The 18,153-nt window shown below is 37.5% G+C and overlaps 1 protein-coding gene across 4 annotated transcripts in view; it reads right to left on the bottom strand.

Moving 5' to 3' along the window:
* The window catches only part of ZDHHC20 (zDHHC palmitoyltransferase 20), a 49,202-nt gene that overhangs the window by 6,767 nt on the left and 24,282 nt on the right, over nt 1–18,153 (bottom strand). Inside the window, exons 4-13 of one of the 4 annotated variants that reach the window (XM_072930805.1) lie at nt 15,482–15,602; nt 14,032–14,101; nt 12,890–12,922; nt 11,979–12,099; nt 6,803–6,838; nt 5,605–5,737; nt 3,888–4,014; nt 2,549–2,638; nt 1,324–1,439; nt 779–856 (exon numbers count right to left, since the gene is read on the bottom strand). In XM_072930805.1, coding sequence (XP_072786906.1) covers nt 819–856; nt 1,324–1,439; nt 2,549–2,638; nt 3,888–4,014; nt 5,605–5,737; nt 6,803–6,838; nt 11,979–12,099; nt 12,890–12,922; nt 14,032–14,101; nt 15,482–15,602 — 885 coding nt within the window. In that variant the 3' untranslated portion in view covers nt 779–818. The remainder of the gene's footprint in view (nt 1–778; nt 857–1,323; nt 1,440–2,548; nt 2,639–3,887; nt 4,015–5,604; nt 5,738–6,802; nt 6,839–11,978; nt 12,100–12,889; nt 12,923–14,031; nt 14,102–15,481; nt 15,603–18,153) is intronic. The other 3 variants (XM_072930813.1, XM_004175050.6, XM_030275383.4) reach the window with 3 other exon arrangements.

The raw sequence follows: 18,153 nt of genomic DNA, 5'->3' as shown, positions 1-18,153 counted from the left end.
CCACCAGAAAACCCACAACAACTGAAAAAAAAAAAAAAAAAGAGGGAGGAGAGGGAGGGGGTAATGACTCAGCTATAGCTTCTACAGCTGTTAATTGACCAAATAAGATTTGTTTCTCTTCCAAACAGAAAAACTTAATGATAACTTATAAGCTAACTACAGTAGAAAGTCAACCTAAAAGAAGTCTAATTTAGTCCCTGGAAATACACCAAGAGAACTTTCACATATGCATCAGAATGCACTGTATTTCCTAAATGCAAAGTGCACACAGGACACTTTAATGCAAGAATCATTCCAGAAGATCACTCAATTCCAAATGTGACAGAGCAGTCTGTATGCAGAGACCTGTATTCACTTACTGGCCTTCCTTCCTCATGCACATGGCACCTTCCTAAAGAGCAGAACATGGCCCACCAATATATGATTAAGAAAAAGACATTTAAGGAGCTCTTCTTCAAGACAGTGTTTCATCTCAGAATTGCATTTAACATCAGATTATTTTCCCTGGCCAGGTAACAAATCCAGCATTACCCACTTTAATCTAAATTACAGGATTCATCTGACTCATTCCAGGCCTAGCCAACCCATGTTTCCTGCACTACAGCATTGCTCCCATTCTTGTCTTCTCAAGAGCCATTCTGAATTTGGTTTAGACTTTGCTATTACTCATCTAACATCAGCAACTCCTCTGCATTCTGTGACTAGTTGATTTTTGACTTTGAGATGTTAATTTTACTCATACATGTGCAGAAACAGCAATCAATTATGTTAGTCTTACCTGTTTCTCATTGAGATGGTTGGTTAGTAATTAGCTGAGATCAGCTTTCCAATGAAACTATAATATGCTTTTTTGCACCTAGAATGTGAGAGAATCTCAATTATGTGTTTTTGCAGATTTGCACAACAAATAGCAAAGATTTCAAACTATAAAGCACATTGACAGTGTTGTGCCTACTTTTACAAAAATATTTTCCTCCCCCTTACCAAACATAAAAGATCCCAAGTCTCAGAACTGAAGTGCAAAAATGGAATTATCTATCCCTCTACCATACACTCACTACCTTAACACAATAACAAATTCTAGAGCAGAACAGGGGATGCAAGTTATCCTTACGTTCTAAACATCCTGACTTGATACCATGAAACACATTTTTGTCTCTATCATTCCAGCCAATTCCTAAGGACTTTCTTTTTAGGTGCCAAAAATTAAAAAAAAAAACCAACCACAAACAAACAAACAAAAAAACCCCCAAGCAAACAAACAAAACAAAAAAAAAAAAAAAAAAAAAAAAAGGAAAATTGAACCACAAACAAAACCACTACCTGATTTCACATTTTCCTCTTCAGGACCAGTTTCCACCCACTGACAATCACCGGATAGCAACCGATTTTGTGATTCACTGAGTGGTCGAGTAGGAAAGGACTGATTGGCTACAGAGCTGAAAAGTAAGCAAAGTCAACAGGAATTCTGTAATACCAATAGCTGCTTCAGACATTTATAGAATAGTGAAGTCACTTAAAAGCAAAGCTGATAAAAAAAAACCCTACAGTGCAAACTGGAAATGGCCGCCTGCCCTGAACCCTAATTCCTCTGCAGGCTTGTTCCAGTCATCAGTCTAAAATAAACCCCGACCTGACACAGGCCACTCACTTCTAATGGAAAAAACCCATGGATTGATACACAAGAAATGGCACCCTGACAATTAGACTGCCACACATCTAAAAAGAAAACCTACGTAATTTCATCTGGAAGAGCAACCAAATGCCATCTTATCCCATGCAAATGCCAGGGCCTTCTTTCGAACAATCTTCTGAATGTAAAAAGATACTTTGCTGTTTGCACAAGGGTCCTGTTCTTGTGTAAATTCCACAGGTTATGTTGCACTGGAAGCAACTTCTTCTCTGTATTGCCTTTGAATCCTCTAATATCTGGTAACTCAGGTGACTGCTGTTGGCAACAACCTTCAGCTTACAAATTCATTAAACTATGCAGAAAACTCCTAAAGTGGCAAATATAAACACCCCCAGAAACTGCACACAGACTCTTGTCACTTCAAAGGTACATTAAAGATACAAAACAAGCAAATTTGGGAAAGATAAAAAGCAATGAGCTAAAAATCCCAGCATGAGAGATCTACTTCTCTTCCAAACTGTTGCAGCATTACTTGTTTAAGCATGCTTCGGAGATGAAATACAAATAATACCTTGTCTTTCACAAAAAAAATCCCCAAACCAAGCAAATAAAACATTTTTTCCCCTATGGACAATTATTCAGTCTTCCCTAGGGCTTCTTTGATTGTTGTTAAGAGCCAGTAAGCTCCCTTACTTTTCTGTATTACTGCTTCCTTAGAGCCTTATCCTCTGTTACACAAAACCAAGACACAGTAAAGTTTTTAGTCTTAATCCATTCTGTCCTTCACTGAAGACTTACAGACTTACTCTGAAGATGATATAAAGCATAAAGAATTAAAAAACTGACTTTGAAACAATTTTTTTCTCTAGATAAGTACAAAACAGTGTAAAATCAGTATTTAAGTGCTATAGTTACCTTTTGGCAGGTTCATTTTGGCTTGAGACTGTAAGTTGCTCTGGATCCATAATCACCAAGCGAGTTGGGAAATTACATCCATCACCCAAACTAAATGAGAAACAAAGACTCTAATCACTGTTGGTAGCTGACTTAAGTGAACTGAAACAAGGACCCATGGAAGAGGCAAAGGCTACAGGGTCAAATAAATTAGCTGAGCACAGTGCTAAACTCCAGACTTTAGCAAGGCAGTTCTACCACTAAATCAGATGATCAGTTAATTAAATCTTGGAGCTCAATTGATTCCCACTTTACCAGTGAGTATAGACTGCTGTGCACAAGCACAAGTCTGTGGATTTCAGAAACACAGATGTATTTCAGTAGACTGTAGCCCTAATCTTCCCCCAAACCAGCATGCACACATGGTAAGACTCTCTGGTATTTACAACCTCAGAAGATGTATAATAAATAACATTCTGGCGGCCATGCTTTCCCCTTCACCCATAATTTTGAAATTAGCTAAGCCTTCTTTTAAAGTTTATCAGGATAAAATGCAATCAGCAAAACAGATTGAGCCATCTACAGTGGAGCTTCAGTCTTTAATCACATGGTAGTTAAGCAAACAGCTGAGTCAACTAAAGCTGCTGGTATTACCTCTGCTGCTCTGAGGTCATACCAGACCTCAGCTTCACAAGCAGGTTCAGCAACATTTTTACCTGATACACAGCCCCCCAAGAGCAGTGTTGAAACACAAGTTCTACTTCATTCTTCTGAAATCTGGTAGTGGTAGGAATTGACAGCACGTCAGTCTTGCTTCATCAGGCTTGTCTGCAACTCCCTAATGCTGGCTCAGCTGACATTTTAATTCCAGCATTTTTCATCATATCAGATATTTTTTCCTCCTCTCTTTCTTATTTTCATGCACTTTCTTAGATAGCGTTTGAATCCTAAAGTGTCATCTACAGCAAAAGGAAAGCTGTCAAGTTTTTCCAGGGGCAAGAGAGGGTGTTTTTTAGCTGATGTTGTTGTGATGCAGCTGTTTGATCTCCTCTGAGCTGCTGATTTCTGCTCTATAATCACTGAAACTACCACCAAAAGGTGCACAATTTTTGCAATACACTTCTCAAAGCTTTTCAAACTTCAGCATTTAAAAGGCTCTTGTCAGGAAGCTCCCTGTTTTTGAATGAAAACCCTGTGTGGAGTTTGATAGTTTTCTCTTGCACATTTTCCCTGCACCAGTATTTACTGTACTGGATATACAAGTTGGCTTTTCAGCTGTGTTTTATTTTTTAGTAGAAAGGGAAGGACAGTGGAAGTCATGGAATCAATTCTCTAATTCATTACTGTTTAGACTGAATACCTGGTAAAGATAGGAAGTAGCCAATACTTCTTTTCATCTCCAAAAACCTCCCTTAGATTTTTGCTGCATCCAAGAGAAAAGCCATTTTTATCAGGACCATTTCGAAATGTGGGTGCACGGAATGTTTCTGTAAAATAAAAAACATGTAATTCCTTAAACCAGTAAGGAATCAGGGAACATGAAGAACCAAACCCAAACTTCTCTGCTATGGAGCCAGTTTTGGGCAAGGTGAGGTGATCTTGATGTATATATTATAGGGGGAAAAAAATTCTTAAAATCTCAAGTAAACAGAGAAAAAAAAAATCACAGAGCTAGTGAAAAATAAGAAAATCAGGTAAGGAGAACTGTCACCTTGTCAACTTTCTCTCTTTATATTTAACAAAGACTGAGATAATGCTAAGTACCATCAGCATGCCAAAGATAACCACATCAATCTCTTATTCCTTGGTGATTTGCTCTCTCTTCAGCCTTTTTTGAGTGGACAATTTTCCCTTTTAGGAGTAATTTACCATAAGCACTGCTGGACCTAAGCCCATACAGAAGAGGTTTTTCCGCATCTGCCAAGTTAGGAAGCTGAATTAAGAGCATTCCATACTATCAGAGGAAGATAATCTATTATGTTAAAAACAGACACATCATGAACTATAGCAAACCACCATAATTTTGCCATTCAGTCCAGTTACACCATTGGCCAAGAACTGAGAGGACTTATTGCTCTCCCTCCATCCCAATATCTTGTCTTCTAAGATCATGATCCAGAAAGCAGATAAAGAACTGTGTTGCCAATTATGACCACTGACTTTTGGGCAAGAGATATGTTGAAGTTTTAAAAGCTAAAAAGAAACTGTGAATATTCCTTACCTGTTCATATGTCAAAAAAAAAAAAAAAAAAACCAAAAACCAAATAACTGTCCTATTAACCAATCAAAAAATTCTAGCAAAAAAAATTCTAGCTGAAAATTATTTTACTTTTAATCACCCCATTTATTTTTGAGATTAAAATTTTAAATTCAATGAAAGATACAAGATTTTGACTAACTCAGTTGTAGAAATACTCACCAGTCTCTGTCCCCCCATACACTGCAAAAACCACTCTCAAGTGTTTCCTAGCAAGAGCTTCAAATACTTTAATTAAATGCACATAGCTTGTTTATGCTGATCAATGCCATTTAAAATATTTAGGCATAAAATTATGGAAATCTCTTATTATCTGGAAAATGTGCATCAGTGTTTTAATTTTTATCACACTTTTACAAGCCCCTTTGTAAAAATAAGGTCAGTTTTCTTTCACAGGATTTAAGAATACTCGTTTGTATCTAGTTCAAAATGTAGTACGTGTTCATGTACAGCAGAGCCTCCGACTTGGTAGGGGATGCCCAGATACTTAAAGTATTAGAACAGAGTAGCAAGTAGCAATTGGGTTACATCACACTTTAAAATTACAACAAAAATTCATGATGCCACAGAGGTCTCAAAAATACAAACAAAAGAAATGAACAGTCATCATGAATCTGAATGATTGACTCCAGCAGAGGATCCCCCACAGGCTTCATTTTCCCATTTGTTTCACCTTTAATTACTTCAACCAAATACGCTTTTTACTGCACAGTATTGAAAAAATCATTTTATATGTGATGACATATCAGGTAGGCCTCACATTCTCACTGAATTGTCATTTTTCTGGACCAGGAAAAGTTTCATATCCCAATGAACTGACCTATAGTTGACCTGTTTTTGCCAACTAGCCAGCAGTGGTAGCTGAAGAGTGACAGTATGCTGATGAAGAACATGGCTGCCACAAAGAAAAGGAATAGTACATGGAACTTTGCATGGGTATCTGGCAATTCATTCTGGGGAGAAAGAGAGAAAGAGATTAATATGTTAGCACTTCCCAGCAACTAAGGCACTATTGTCACTGAACATTTCCTGTCACACCCAGACTGCTATAGGTCATTCACCTCCATTTTTGCCAAGAAAAGCAGCAGCTATTCCTTTCATGTCATGTTAAACTGGAAAACTACAGCATTTAAATCTCATGGGTACCCCTTCCCCCATGTTTACTACTGTGAGTGCACTTGTGCATCCATGGTTTTCAAATGCACAGCAGGGGGCAAGGCAAAACATTTTCTATACCAGAAAATGTTAAAAGCCACAGCCAAAGAAACATGGGGAAAATATGTCCAAAGTCACTTCCTCTGAAGGGGAAAAAAAAGTGCAATTCCTGCCACAAGGTAGTAATACTGAACCTAATTCTTAACTGGTATAATGAACATAAAAGGTAAATGGCTGTCATGAACAAGTCCTAAACAAGACATAGGATAGATCTTCAATTTTTGATCACCTCTAATGTTTAAGCAACAATCATGTACCTAGCAAAACAAATTTGTCACATCTGACAAGGTAGAAGTCAATCACCAGAAATCTATCTGGAAAACAACAATTTCAGTATAACCACCATAAAGAAACCAATTCCCACCCATATCAGATTGTCAATTCCACCCCAAACTATTTTCAGGCTTTCAAAAGGCCAATGGGATTTGTAATAATACTATTCCAGTTCTATATCCTCAAAATCACAGCACTTTCAAGCAGTTGACCTTTAACAACATTATGAAAGCAGAGAGGCTATTTTTACTCAGCTATTTACTTAGCATTACTGCCATTACTTTTTCCATTAGCGCATTCAGTACACCCATTTATCTACATCTGACTTTCTTTTTAAGCTAAAACACATTTCAATTAAGATCAAGTGCACATAGGTATATCCATTTCCCTGTACATGGTTTATATTTATAGGCAACAGATTACTAGTCTCCTTCCTTCTGTGATGATGTAAATACCTGCCATGAATGACGGGACTAGAAAAATTGTAGTACAAACCACATTTAAATAATGATAGCAATATTGGATTTTACCTTTGGACAATTCTCTGCAGCTTTCCTGCGGCAAAGCTTTGCGCAAAGAAAGACAATTTATTAAACACTAGTATTATGTTAATACAGGGTGGTTGAAAACAGCACAGGCTTTGCTAAGAATAAAATGGCTGGTGTGCAGATATGCTCTTGCATGTGCCAATTTCCAAAGCACATCAGCAGCTTTAGCCCCTGTTCTCCAAGAAAATGAAGAAATATGCAAGAGCCTACTACTAACTTCCAAGCCATGAAATCTTCTACTGAAGCATAGATGTATTGGAATTCAGATTGTGACTGGATCACTTTCAAGTGGTTGCTCAGCTTAGTCAGCATGACTACACCAATTTCCTTCTTTGCTAGTTGTTTCCATCACAAATAAGATTTATGTGAATATTCTGTATGATGAAACCATTCACAAAGGTCTGAAAAGCTCAGGATACTCCTGAGGTATAAAGTAATGGTTTATTAATTAAAAATCTTTCTGACTTCAGAACATATCAATTACCATTAGATGTAGTTTCAGCCAAAACCATAAAAAATAAATTGCCATTCTTTGCACAATTTTCTTCATTTAAAAGAGATCTGATAACAAATCAGTACAGTTTTTCTTTTTCCTAATTTCCTTCAATACAGAGCAGTTTGTAGGGCGTATCTTTAGTATAACACCTGAAATTGAACCAGTGCTTGAGAAAACAAAGGAAGAAACAGAAAAGCTGGGTTCAAATTAGCTTTTAAATTCTAAACTTTATACTTAAAGAGTGGTATCTTGGCTAAGATGCTAGCACTTAACTGATCTGTTGTAGGCAAGATGTATGGCTTTTAAATTCCATTAATATGTGCAAAAAGCTTAGGGAGAGCCCAAGCATCTACATTAGTCAGGCAGATATAGACAGCATTTTCAAAAGTGCTAGCTGCTATTAGATAATTCTACAGTAAGCAAGTGACAAGCAGAGTCCAGCTCTCTAAACTGCCATTTAAGTTCAGTTTCCTTTTTACTGTCCATTTTATTACTTATTTACTGACAATTCGTGCAACAGTCCCTCTTCCACCTGCAGTAGGGATATGTTGGGTTTTGCGATCCACTGAAATCCAGCCTAGCAAAATACTCCAGTTGCTGCTTATTCCTAAGCTTCTTGTTGAAGCAATAGTAACTCTTTCTGCCTCAGAGCACACTGCAGTGCTCCCCACTTGCCCAACTGATTTTTGTAACTTGAATTCCTATGACTTTTTTGAAATTACATATTTAAACAAAATAATTCTCTACAAGGAATTCTCAATAACTTATTCTGATGCTAAAAGAGCAGCAGCAGCTTAGTCTTCGTGTGTTCTGTGGGTCAGAAAATCTAAGTTTGCTTCACTTATATCTTCCTAAACCAGCAGCTCTAAAACCTGGAGGATTTTTTGAATTATGCATGATTACTCTGCATGATCCCCAGGGAGCATTTACCTCTTCTGACTACCCAGTTTCAGCCACTGGTTGTAACTTCCTGAATGGCTGTTGCAGAACTGAAGCACCTTTCAAAAAAGGCCAATTCTTTACTGGAGAGAAGCATGCAGTCTTTGAGTGTGTATAACAAGCTTATTCACAGTGGTGTTCTAGCAGCAGTCCACATGCCCTCCGCATGTGAAAAGAGTGAAACTTCAGACATTGGTTATTTAAGATCATTATGCTCAGCAGCAGCACACAAGCAGAGACTTGCAGGTGAGAGAGCTGCAGAGTTTACAAAAAGAAGCAATTTGCACAACACAATCTGGACTACTTAGCACACAATAGGCTGAAGCCAGTCACTATTCAAGAGTCTCTTACAAACTCTTTCACAAACAGAGTAATTTGATTGCTACCAGGTCATTAAACCCCTCAAAGAAAAAAGTGCTGTCTGAGCTTGATTTGTTCCTCATTTTTCAGTACATAGGTCTAGCTTAATCTTTGAAAAAACTCAGACCTGGTCTACCTCCTCAGTATAGGCAAGAGGAATGAGTTCTAACCACTAATGTGGAACCACTCCTTTTTTTTACCCCCCTATTATGAATACAACCAAAGTTTTGCAGAAGCACATGCTATCCACCCAGGATGTGTATCACATCCTTTATTTAGCTACACTCAGGATTGAAAATTAATCTGGAGGGCAATGAAAGACAATGAAAATGACTGGAAAACATAATGGTTTCAAGGAAGTGGCAGTGCAGCAAGAGTAAGAGTAGACAAATATAAGCTGGGAAGCATCACCATGCACCGTGTAAACAAGGCATCAAGCACTGGGCGTCTGGCCAGTGCTGGTGTTTGTGTCAGACGTTTGGTTAAACTGGCATTTTATCTTTAACAACCTCTGAGGTAGAAATAAAAATGTAATGAATATAGAAAAAGCAGTTATAGGTATAAATAAAGAAATCAGTCACATTCCCTTGATCTACAAAACAGATTTTAACATCACCATCAGGGTGCAAGCCTGTGGCAAACATTTCCAGTCCGTGTTGTTGTTCCACTATTGTATGCACAGAATCAAGACCTTTCTTCTGCACTTCTGCCTAGAGCATGATATGTGCTGTGTAAAAGTAAGTCCTGCATGTGCAAGTGAGAAATACAAAGGCTTTCTTCAAAAGAAGAATTTGGCAGGTGTGCAAGTCTCACAATGTTTCCAAGTATCTGCATAGGAGCATCATGTCTCTATGCTTGTATTATCAACAGTGCAAAACAATGGATTGCTACATTTGTGTAGTTAGCACATACACCTCCGCAACCTCATCACAAGTTCTTCCCCCAGGCTACATTCCCCAAGAAGCAGTCAATACTTCCTTCAAACACTGGATATATCCAGCAGTTTGTTGCACAGTCTCTGAAAAACATCTACGAGGAAGCAAAAAATAAGCACTACTTTCTGAAGGTATACTGTAACATTTCCTATAGTCAAGCTTTGTGGGGAAAAAACAGCCTTGATTTTGCTCAGTTTTAGAGCATGATTCTAATAACATCAAGCTTGTGGGTTTTTAATGCCCATATGGGCTATTTAATGAAGATTTGGACTCGATGATCCTTGAGGGTCCTTTCCAACTCAAAATATTCAGTGGTTCTGTGCATCTAGACAGCCTCAACAGAAAATGTCCAAACAGCAATCTGTCTGATGCTGTAGCAGACAAAGCTGAGGATTAGCAATATACTGAAGCAGTCTACAGACAGCATGTGTCAGCAGCATTCTGCTTTGGTTTGCATACAGATGTAGAGAGAACCTTCCAAGAGAGCACTTGCCTAAAAGCTTATGTACAAGAGACACACAAAATTTGCAAGCCTACATCATTATGGAGCTGCCACCTCTTTCTGGAAATGTACTTTCATAAGTCAGTTATAAGCTCAGAAGAGTCTTAGCTTTGTGAAGTGGGTGACTTAATATGAGTAAAGTGAGTCAGAGACCTGATAAGATCAGGGCATTCCCAGGTTCTGTCTTGGAAGTATCCGGAATTGAAAGCAAGTACACAACAACATTGTCTATTGTTACATTTCAGAAGTAGCCCATTCTTGCAGGAAGCATTTTTAACAACTGAATCAATAATAAAAAAATAATCCCTCTTAAGTTTACTTCCTCTGCTTGAGAGTCCACTTCAACATTGTGTCTGATGAGCTTTGTAAGAGTCCTGCTGCAAATGTTGGTATTAAATGTTCATTCATTGTAGACAGTTGTCCTGTGGCCTTTTTTGTTGCACTAATAATTATAAAGTAATGTAACAAAGCAAATTCTTCTTTTCACTCAAGCGCTGACTGCTAAGTATGTAAGAGTGCATCTACAGTTTCCTTAGAAATTGCATACAAAGCACTGGAAAGCAGCCAGGCAGATGTTTGGAAATGGCACATTCACAGACTGAAAATTTAACTATTTACAGCCAAGCCAGACTGAACAGCAGAATCAGACCATTTAATTTGAAATATCTTTTAAGACCCAGCTCTGGTTGATAAACACGTTTATGGCTTTCATCTCACAGTACTGACAGCTCAATTCCCACATGACTCCTTGCTCTCCAGTGACAGGCTGCTATAAAGAATTCACAGGTTAAGAGAAACACAGTACTTTGGCAGATCAGACCCACAAGTTTAGATGAACACAAACTTTTTTGCACAGTTTATCTTACCTAATGCCAACTGTCTCAAAGTACAGCTATTTTGAATACATGATCAAGCTTCTCTTACCCTGACATGACAGCAACCTTTTGCTCCAATAAAGCAAATATCACTATCTACTGCCACAGATAATTACTAGTTTTCCCAGTTACTCTGACAGCAGCCAGCATTTAAGAAATATGTGGTGTTATTTACCCAAAACTGTGATTGAAACTCTTCTACTTGTGGTAACTATTCGCATGCTCATTAATGGAAATGGATTAAGGGAATTCTGCCACTAACACTTTAACCTAGAGATAGGAAGGTACACTACAAGTTTTTGTAGATGAAAGGGAACAGCTACAGAAGGCACTGTGTTCAGCCTGGAATGTGATAGGAACAAAACTGATAGGAGCAATATAACACTGACATATAAGGATGGTTGCCTTCACATAAATGCTATTAAACATACAAAGATGCTATGGGTATTAACCATTTGACAACCGATAACAGCTGCAAGGAAGATGTATAGTATTCATACTGTACATATCTTAGCTTTCTACTCATCCCAGATCATTAAAGCCACTAATATGAAGTTCAAACATGCTTATGTAGGGACTCCAAAAAAGAGCTCAGACAGTTCCCAACAAATTAATCTGCCTTATCTGGCAGCAGATTATCCATAGACAAGTCTGGGAATATACAAAATTATAATTTATATTTCACATTTGTCAGTATTTATATATATGCATATATATAATTGTTTGATATTGTCTGTTCTTTCTTTATCTACATATCTGTATCCCATAGTCTCATAAAAAGCTGAGCTGTGACACTCAATTTTGATAGAGCATAGAAATTGCACAGTGTCCTCATCAAAACTCCTTCCCGCAGTTCCTCATCCTGGGCAGTGTAATACATTTACTTCATCAAAATTCATAAGGTTCTCCTGCTTCAGTCATTCTGATGTCACTAATGATAGTGAACCATAGAACAGAGTAAATGGTGAGTGACAACATGCTGATGCAGCCTCCAATAACACATGCAAGATTAAACAAATTAAAAACAACCAAAAAAAGCCTTAGAACTTACTGTCCAAAACTTTATGAAGTACTGCAAGACTGTAGCAGCAACAAACAAACAGTACAGTAAGGAATACATTAAGAACAGGAGGAAGAATTTGTAGTTAGAAAATCCCACACAATTATTCACCCTAGAAGGAGGGGAAAGAGAAAAAGGTTACTAAGATATACAAAAAATAAAACAAACAAAACCCCACAATACATTGTAGAGCAAAATGTGCATGATGTCAGTGATATGTCCAAAACATTCTGGCACCAGTGTTTCAGAAGCATTTTAAGCCACTGTTTTGAAGGAAATTTCTCAGGCTGAATGATCTGACATGAATTTTGCCTCTCACATGAATTTTGCCCCCCATGATTCTGTAGGACAGGACAGGACCTGGCAAAGCGTTACAATACAGACAGTCCATACAGGAAGCAATTCTCACTACAATCTAACTGCAGTCACCACAGAAAGTAACAGGAACCTTGCCATCAATTTCAGTGCATGCTGCCTTGGTTACAAAACCACCTCTAAGTCAACTAGTGGTAGTAATGTTTTTCACAGTGATAGCAGAGAATATGTTTACTAACTACCAGTGAATAAAAACTGCAGAAGAGTCTGAGTGGGTCATACACATCATCTAGAATCCAGAAATTACTCTCCCATTGCAGTGGGTATCTCCTCTCCTGCTAACACCAACAGAGTAAACAAAGGAAAGAAATGGATTTTCTCACAGCTCTTGTCAATGTCAAGGTTTCTCTATACAAGGAGAAACTACATTATTTGGACTACTGGGCTTACAGCTTTACACAGCATCATACATTTATTCCCACATATTAAAGAACTTCAGTGGAAATAAAGGTTTACTCCAGAAGTGCATTTTTGAAGCAGCATCTAATTCATCATTCTTATACTGTTTCTTGTAAAAATAAACTTACCATGGACAGTGGTGGTCCATTTTTAATACACATCTGAAAGAGAGAATTTCCAGCAAGTTAAGAAAAAAAACCCATTTTCTTTCCAATATACGTAACTTTAGCTTCTACAGTTTCAGGTGTTGTTTTTTAATGATTTTTTTCAAGTATTTTGCCCTAGTGTATCTTTTTCAAGCCCTTCTCAATTCATACCAATTCTCTTGATTAGAGCAGCTGTTCTTTCACCGAAAAGGACCAATCGAGATTCAGAAGACTTAAGAGAAGAGTTTCTTAAATTAGCATGGGGAGCATTACAGAGCAACACCATGTAGCAGTTCATTAAGCTACACAAGTTTTATGTGCACACAGAGAAAACAAATCAAAATAATCTGTCAGGGTTGTGTGGATAAGGTGTGTTAGCCTGGCATTCACTTCAGCTAAGTCTACCTTAGAGCTATTTTTTCTGCCATTTTGTTTGATGCTTGTCTTTTTTTTCTTAAAGCTAATGGAGGAAAAGATCAGCACAAAGGGCAATTTGAATAGTTCACATGCCACTTTAATCTAGTTTTAAAGTAAAGACCAATACTGGACATTTCAGACACAGAGACATTCATTGTATTTTCTAACAAATTTGATTTTAGCCAAAAGATGTGTATTAGGTTCTCCAGTTAATGAGATTTCCTCAAGTTCAGCTTACTGAAGTCTCATGCATAGCCACAGCCTTCAGTGCCTGTGCAGACTCCTCTGATGATTCACACTGAAAATAGGGAATAGCAGTGATGTTTTTGAAATGTTAAAGGCATATGATTTTACTGTCAATTTTTTAGATAAACCTTTTTAGCAGAACACATCTGTTTCAATGCTACAGAAACAAGACACAATGAAACAGTTCAATAATAAGCTTTTGCTGGTGCCTGTATCTCAGACCTACCTTTCTTTACTTTCAGTCTATATGATCTTTTACTTTTTAATTAATTAATTTTTTAATATAAGCTTTGTTTTACAAAGCTACCAGCAGGTTTCCTAAAAAGTTCTGCCACTTTAGACAATCGGGCTGTACCATAATATTGCACCAACAGAAGGAACTGACCCACTGAAGACATGAACACACTAAAGTGATGATTGCAGGAAAGAGAAAATCTGTAATTCTAGATTCAGACACTTACACGTCACATGCAGAACAGTGGTGGCAGCGGTCAGGTTTGATCAGCTGGCATCGATCACAGTATCTGATTGCTGTATTTAAGTGCAAGGGTCAGGTCAATAGAACTCATCTGATTTTATGAAAGCTTTCCCCCTTAACATGAACTGAATCTTAAAAGAGCTTCCTGCCCTCCCCTGCCACACCTGTTCTCACAGACTGTCACACACCTAATCTCATATGATATGTAGTTTTGATTTTTTAAGAAATGTGACATTTGAAAGTATTCAAAAGTATCTATTACTAGTCTGCTGAGTCCATTTTCATTTACTCTTTGACTCCCCAGTCTTCCCATCCTTCATTCGCTGGCACTGCTCCCCCTTTCACCGCTACACAGGGTACTAAGGCATCTCACTGTGAAACTACATTCTTTCAGCAAGTCAACCTTCTGCACTGGCCTTCTCTATCCACTCCACCAAACAATGATCTAGCAGACTATTCAGTAAATCAGTTCTTCCTCATCTTTCCTGGATATTTTTAAACAGTCCTTCAGGTTTTTCTCAATGGAAATAAGATACCAGTACAGGCAGTTTGAAAGCAGGAATAAAGCCAACACCTACAGCTAAACAGAATTGATAAGAGCTGGCAACAGCTTCCCAGACCATTCCAGGAACTTAGGATTCTCTTGAATGGACCACTCCAGGAGCTTAAGACTGGGATTCTCTTGAATTCAAAAGGGCCAGGTGTCCTTAGACTTTCTTTAGAAAAGTCACAGTAAACTTTGGCAATGGTTATTCTGAGAAGTTTACATTCTTGGAAACTCTACAGGGTTGCTAGTTTCAAGAAAGAGAAAAAGATACATACACATATAAAAGCTACAGATTTTTAAAGAATATACATATGCATAAGACAGCACTTTCACAGAACATTCATCTATAAATTGGAATAAAATGCCTACATATATTAAAAGCAAATCCAGAAACAGTGATAACTAGATTTGTACTGCATTGCAGATGGGAATGAAATAACATTTAATTGTTTTTAAATTGCAAAAGTATGTTAAGATCTTAAGTATGTTTCTTCTCTTGCTGAACCAAAACAACTCAAAAAGAAAAGAAATTTAAGTGAGGATAAAAGTGATTATAAAATTGAGCAACACATTTGATTTTCCTTTTTTCAAGCTATCTTAGCTATATTTGTTTGCTGTGTTTACTTTTAATTGCCACAGCTGGAGATAACTGCTGTCATCTCTCTTCTTGCTAGAAGATACATTTTTTTAAAATTTCAAGTAGTGGCTTTATGTTGAGAACCCCAGAAAAAGGACTGCTCTTTCTCTCAGGAGGATTAAACACCAGGACAAACAAATTACAAAACATCACAGCATTTGCAATATGTCCTTAATATATTGTTTATTCAGTGGCAACAAATGAATAAAATACCAACTTCAGGAGAATAGAATTATCTTTATATCTCACCTCTCGATGCTGTTGTCGTATAGATAGGCAAGTCTTTGGCAGCTCTTCTTAAAATCTCCTGCTGGGATTCTGGTCTCTCTTCTTTTTCATATTGTTCTTTATCAGCTTTTGACAAGCAGAACTAAGAGGGATGTAGAAAATGGATAGGAGGGGAAAGATTAATTATTACTTTGCTTTCCAAGGAAAAGACCCTTTGGGTGTTCCCATTCACTGACCCAAAAGCACCACATAAACAAAAAAAAAGAATGCTACAGGAATTACGGGAGATCCTTAGAACTCCTAAGTTTCTGGATGTATTCTGGATGTATTTTCAAGAAAATAATCTTTATCTCTGTTCCATTATCTATAGTAGTTTCTCTTCAACACAAGGGAACAGAGACTCAGAGTGAACTTTAAGGTACAAACTTTCCTTTAATTCATAATAAGCATAATTTAAGTGAACTGTGAACAAGAGGAAGGTGCAACAGTGCTTTGCTGCTACAAGGCACTGAAGTTCTCTTATCCCACTTCCTCTCTAACATAGAGAGGGGTACAAACCAGATGGGGGAAAAAAAAGGCAGGCAAGGGGTGTGGTGAACTTCACAGTTCCAGCACAGAAGCTGGAAGAGTTTAACTGAATTTTTAACTCGGGAGTAGTCAACACTAGTCTCAAAATTCTTAAACTGTATTGAAAGCAACTGTACAGTTTGAGAATGTGCTACAATTCTGAGTAAAGCCTGACAAGCATTCCTGTTGAAACCTCACTGAAATGTAAGTGTTTACCAGAAAATCCTGGAGAGCTTTTATTCATTTGTGAAACACTTAGTTTGGTATCCGCTGAAACAGTATTTCCCAGCAAGCCCCACAAAACCCAGCGTGCTGACAAGGTTTGGTGCAGTGGGGGCTGAAATGACGATTTCCTTTGGTATTTTTCTGTTCCAAAGCACTTCTAAACTCTGAACTTCCTGCATGGACTACAAGAGCCCTCTTTATGAGCACACATAGACAAAGCATTCATGGTAGAGAGTGGAAAATGCTATGTGTGCAGCTGGCTTAGTGTGGTTTAATATGATCGCATTTTCCGACCAAAAACATGTGCATGATTAGTTCACATGGATTTTCCTCTCATCCTGTACTTTTTCCTCTTTTGGATTACAGTCAGTTGGCAAGCAACAAGGAAGACTCCACTTAGAGCAAAGAGGAAGCAGTAAGACATTGCTGCAATTTCTGCTGCTATTTCCTAACCCAGAATGCAAGCAAGATGCCTCATAGCTCACAGGATCTAGTTAAGCCTCCTGTCACATGTAGTACTATCCCACTTATTGCACCTACATACTCTTCAAGGGTGAAACATGAAACACCCTTTTAAATAACCAGACACTAGAATTAATCTATGCGAAAGATGAAATTAAAGTTTAACATTTCAGCCGTCACCAAGAGTTTGACCTAATTATTTGCATTTAACCACTCAGATCGATATTTATTCAAGCATGAAAAATGGAGACACTCACATCTAAAGTTTAAGACAGATGTGAAGCATCATTCCAGCAAACAGTAGTGCAATACACCTTAATCCCTACTACCCCTGTGAGTCTGCCAGGTGACCCAGATCTCTGTGACCTGCAATCAAGCAGAGGTTGCAGGAAACATGAGTACTCCCTCTATATGACGTTTCAAGGCAAAGCATTCGTGTACAGAAAAGGAACCCAACAAAAAGATTTAAAACTTTTTTAATTTGTCCATGTAACATCATAATATTACTCCAAAAATCCTGGATAGGATTTTGGTTTTCTGCATTTCTATTCTAATTTCAGAACTTAATAGGGCTATGAGACCACAGTCTCTCAAGACAATAGCAGGATATGTTCAAAGGCATCAAAAGTTGTCTGTTACCACACAGCAAACAGAATTCCCAGTGAGGTTCCAGCAGTTCTTACTGAAAACAGAAAGAATCCCTTTGTTTCCTTCCTCTTTCTGGATCTTGTATAATGCTGATTGTTCTTTCTTAGGACAAATGCACAAGGATTACACTAAGACAACAGCAGCTGCAGAATCTTACTTTTAGTTCAATAGTAAGATCACAGGATGCTATTTGTTTTGCAAGAATAGCCAATTTGAATTATTAAAAATATATATATTTACACTCTCACACAATGGAGAAATAATGAAGTCATGTATCTCTAAGTATAAATGGCATAAATTACTCACTAGTACATGAACAGAAGGGATTTGCCCAGAAACAGAAAAAGTGGTGCTGGGTTTTAAAGTTTGTTGTTTTTTTGCTTTTTTAAACTTAAGTGTGTTTTTTTGTTGTCCTGATGGAAGAGGTTTTTTTTCTTTTTTAACTTAAAGCCAGCTGTAGAAGAAAATTTTATTAAATCTGATCTCTCTCCACAGTTAATATACAAAAAATTCATTACATGCCACATGCCCAAGCCATCCCTTTCACTTGCTAAATACAAAAGCCTGCTACATCATCACTGTAACTACAGGAAAATACTGTCAGAATAAGTTTGCTATTAATGAAGAACTCAAGAAGACAGTAAAAGTTACTAGGCATTAGCACTAAGAGCAGCTCTAGTTCATATAGCTTTATAAAACCTAGAATAACACCATTTTGACCATGTTTTAACTAGTTAACCTGCTTAACTCAACCATTTTCCTGAAAAAGTAAAACCAAATTACCCTGAAGA

This window comes from Taeniopygia guttata, chromosome 1 (genome assembly GCF_048771995.1).
Source record: "Taeniopygia guttata chromosome 1, bTaeGut7.mat, whole genome shotgun sequence".
Classification (NCBI taxonomy): domain Eukaryota; kingdom Metazoa; phylum Chordata; class Aves; order Passeriformes; family Estrildidae; genus Taeniopygia; species Taeniopygia guttata.
This window is presented reverse-complemented; position numbering and strand designations above follow the sequence as displayed.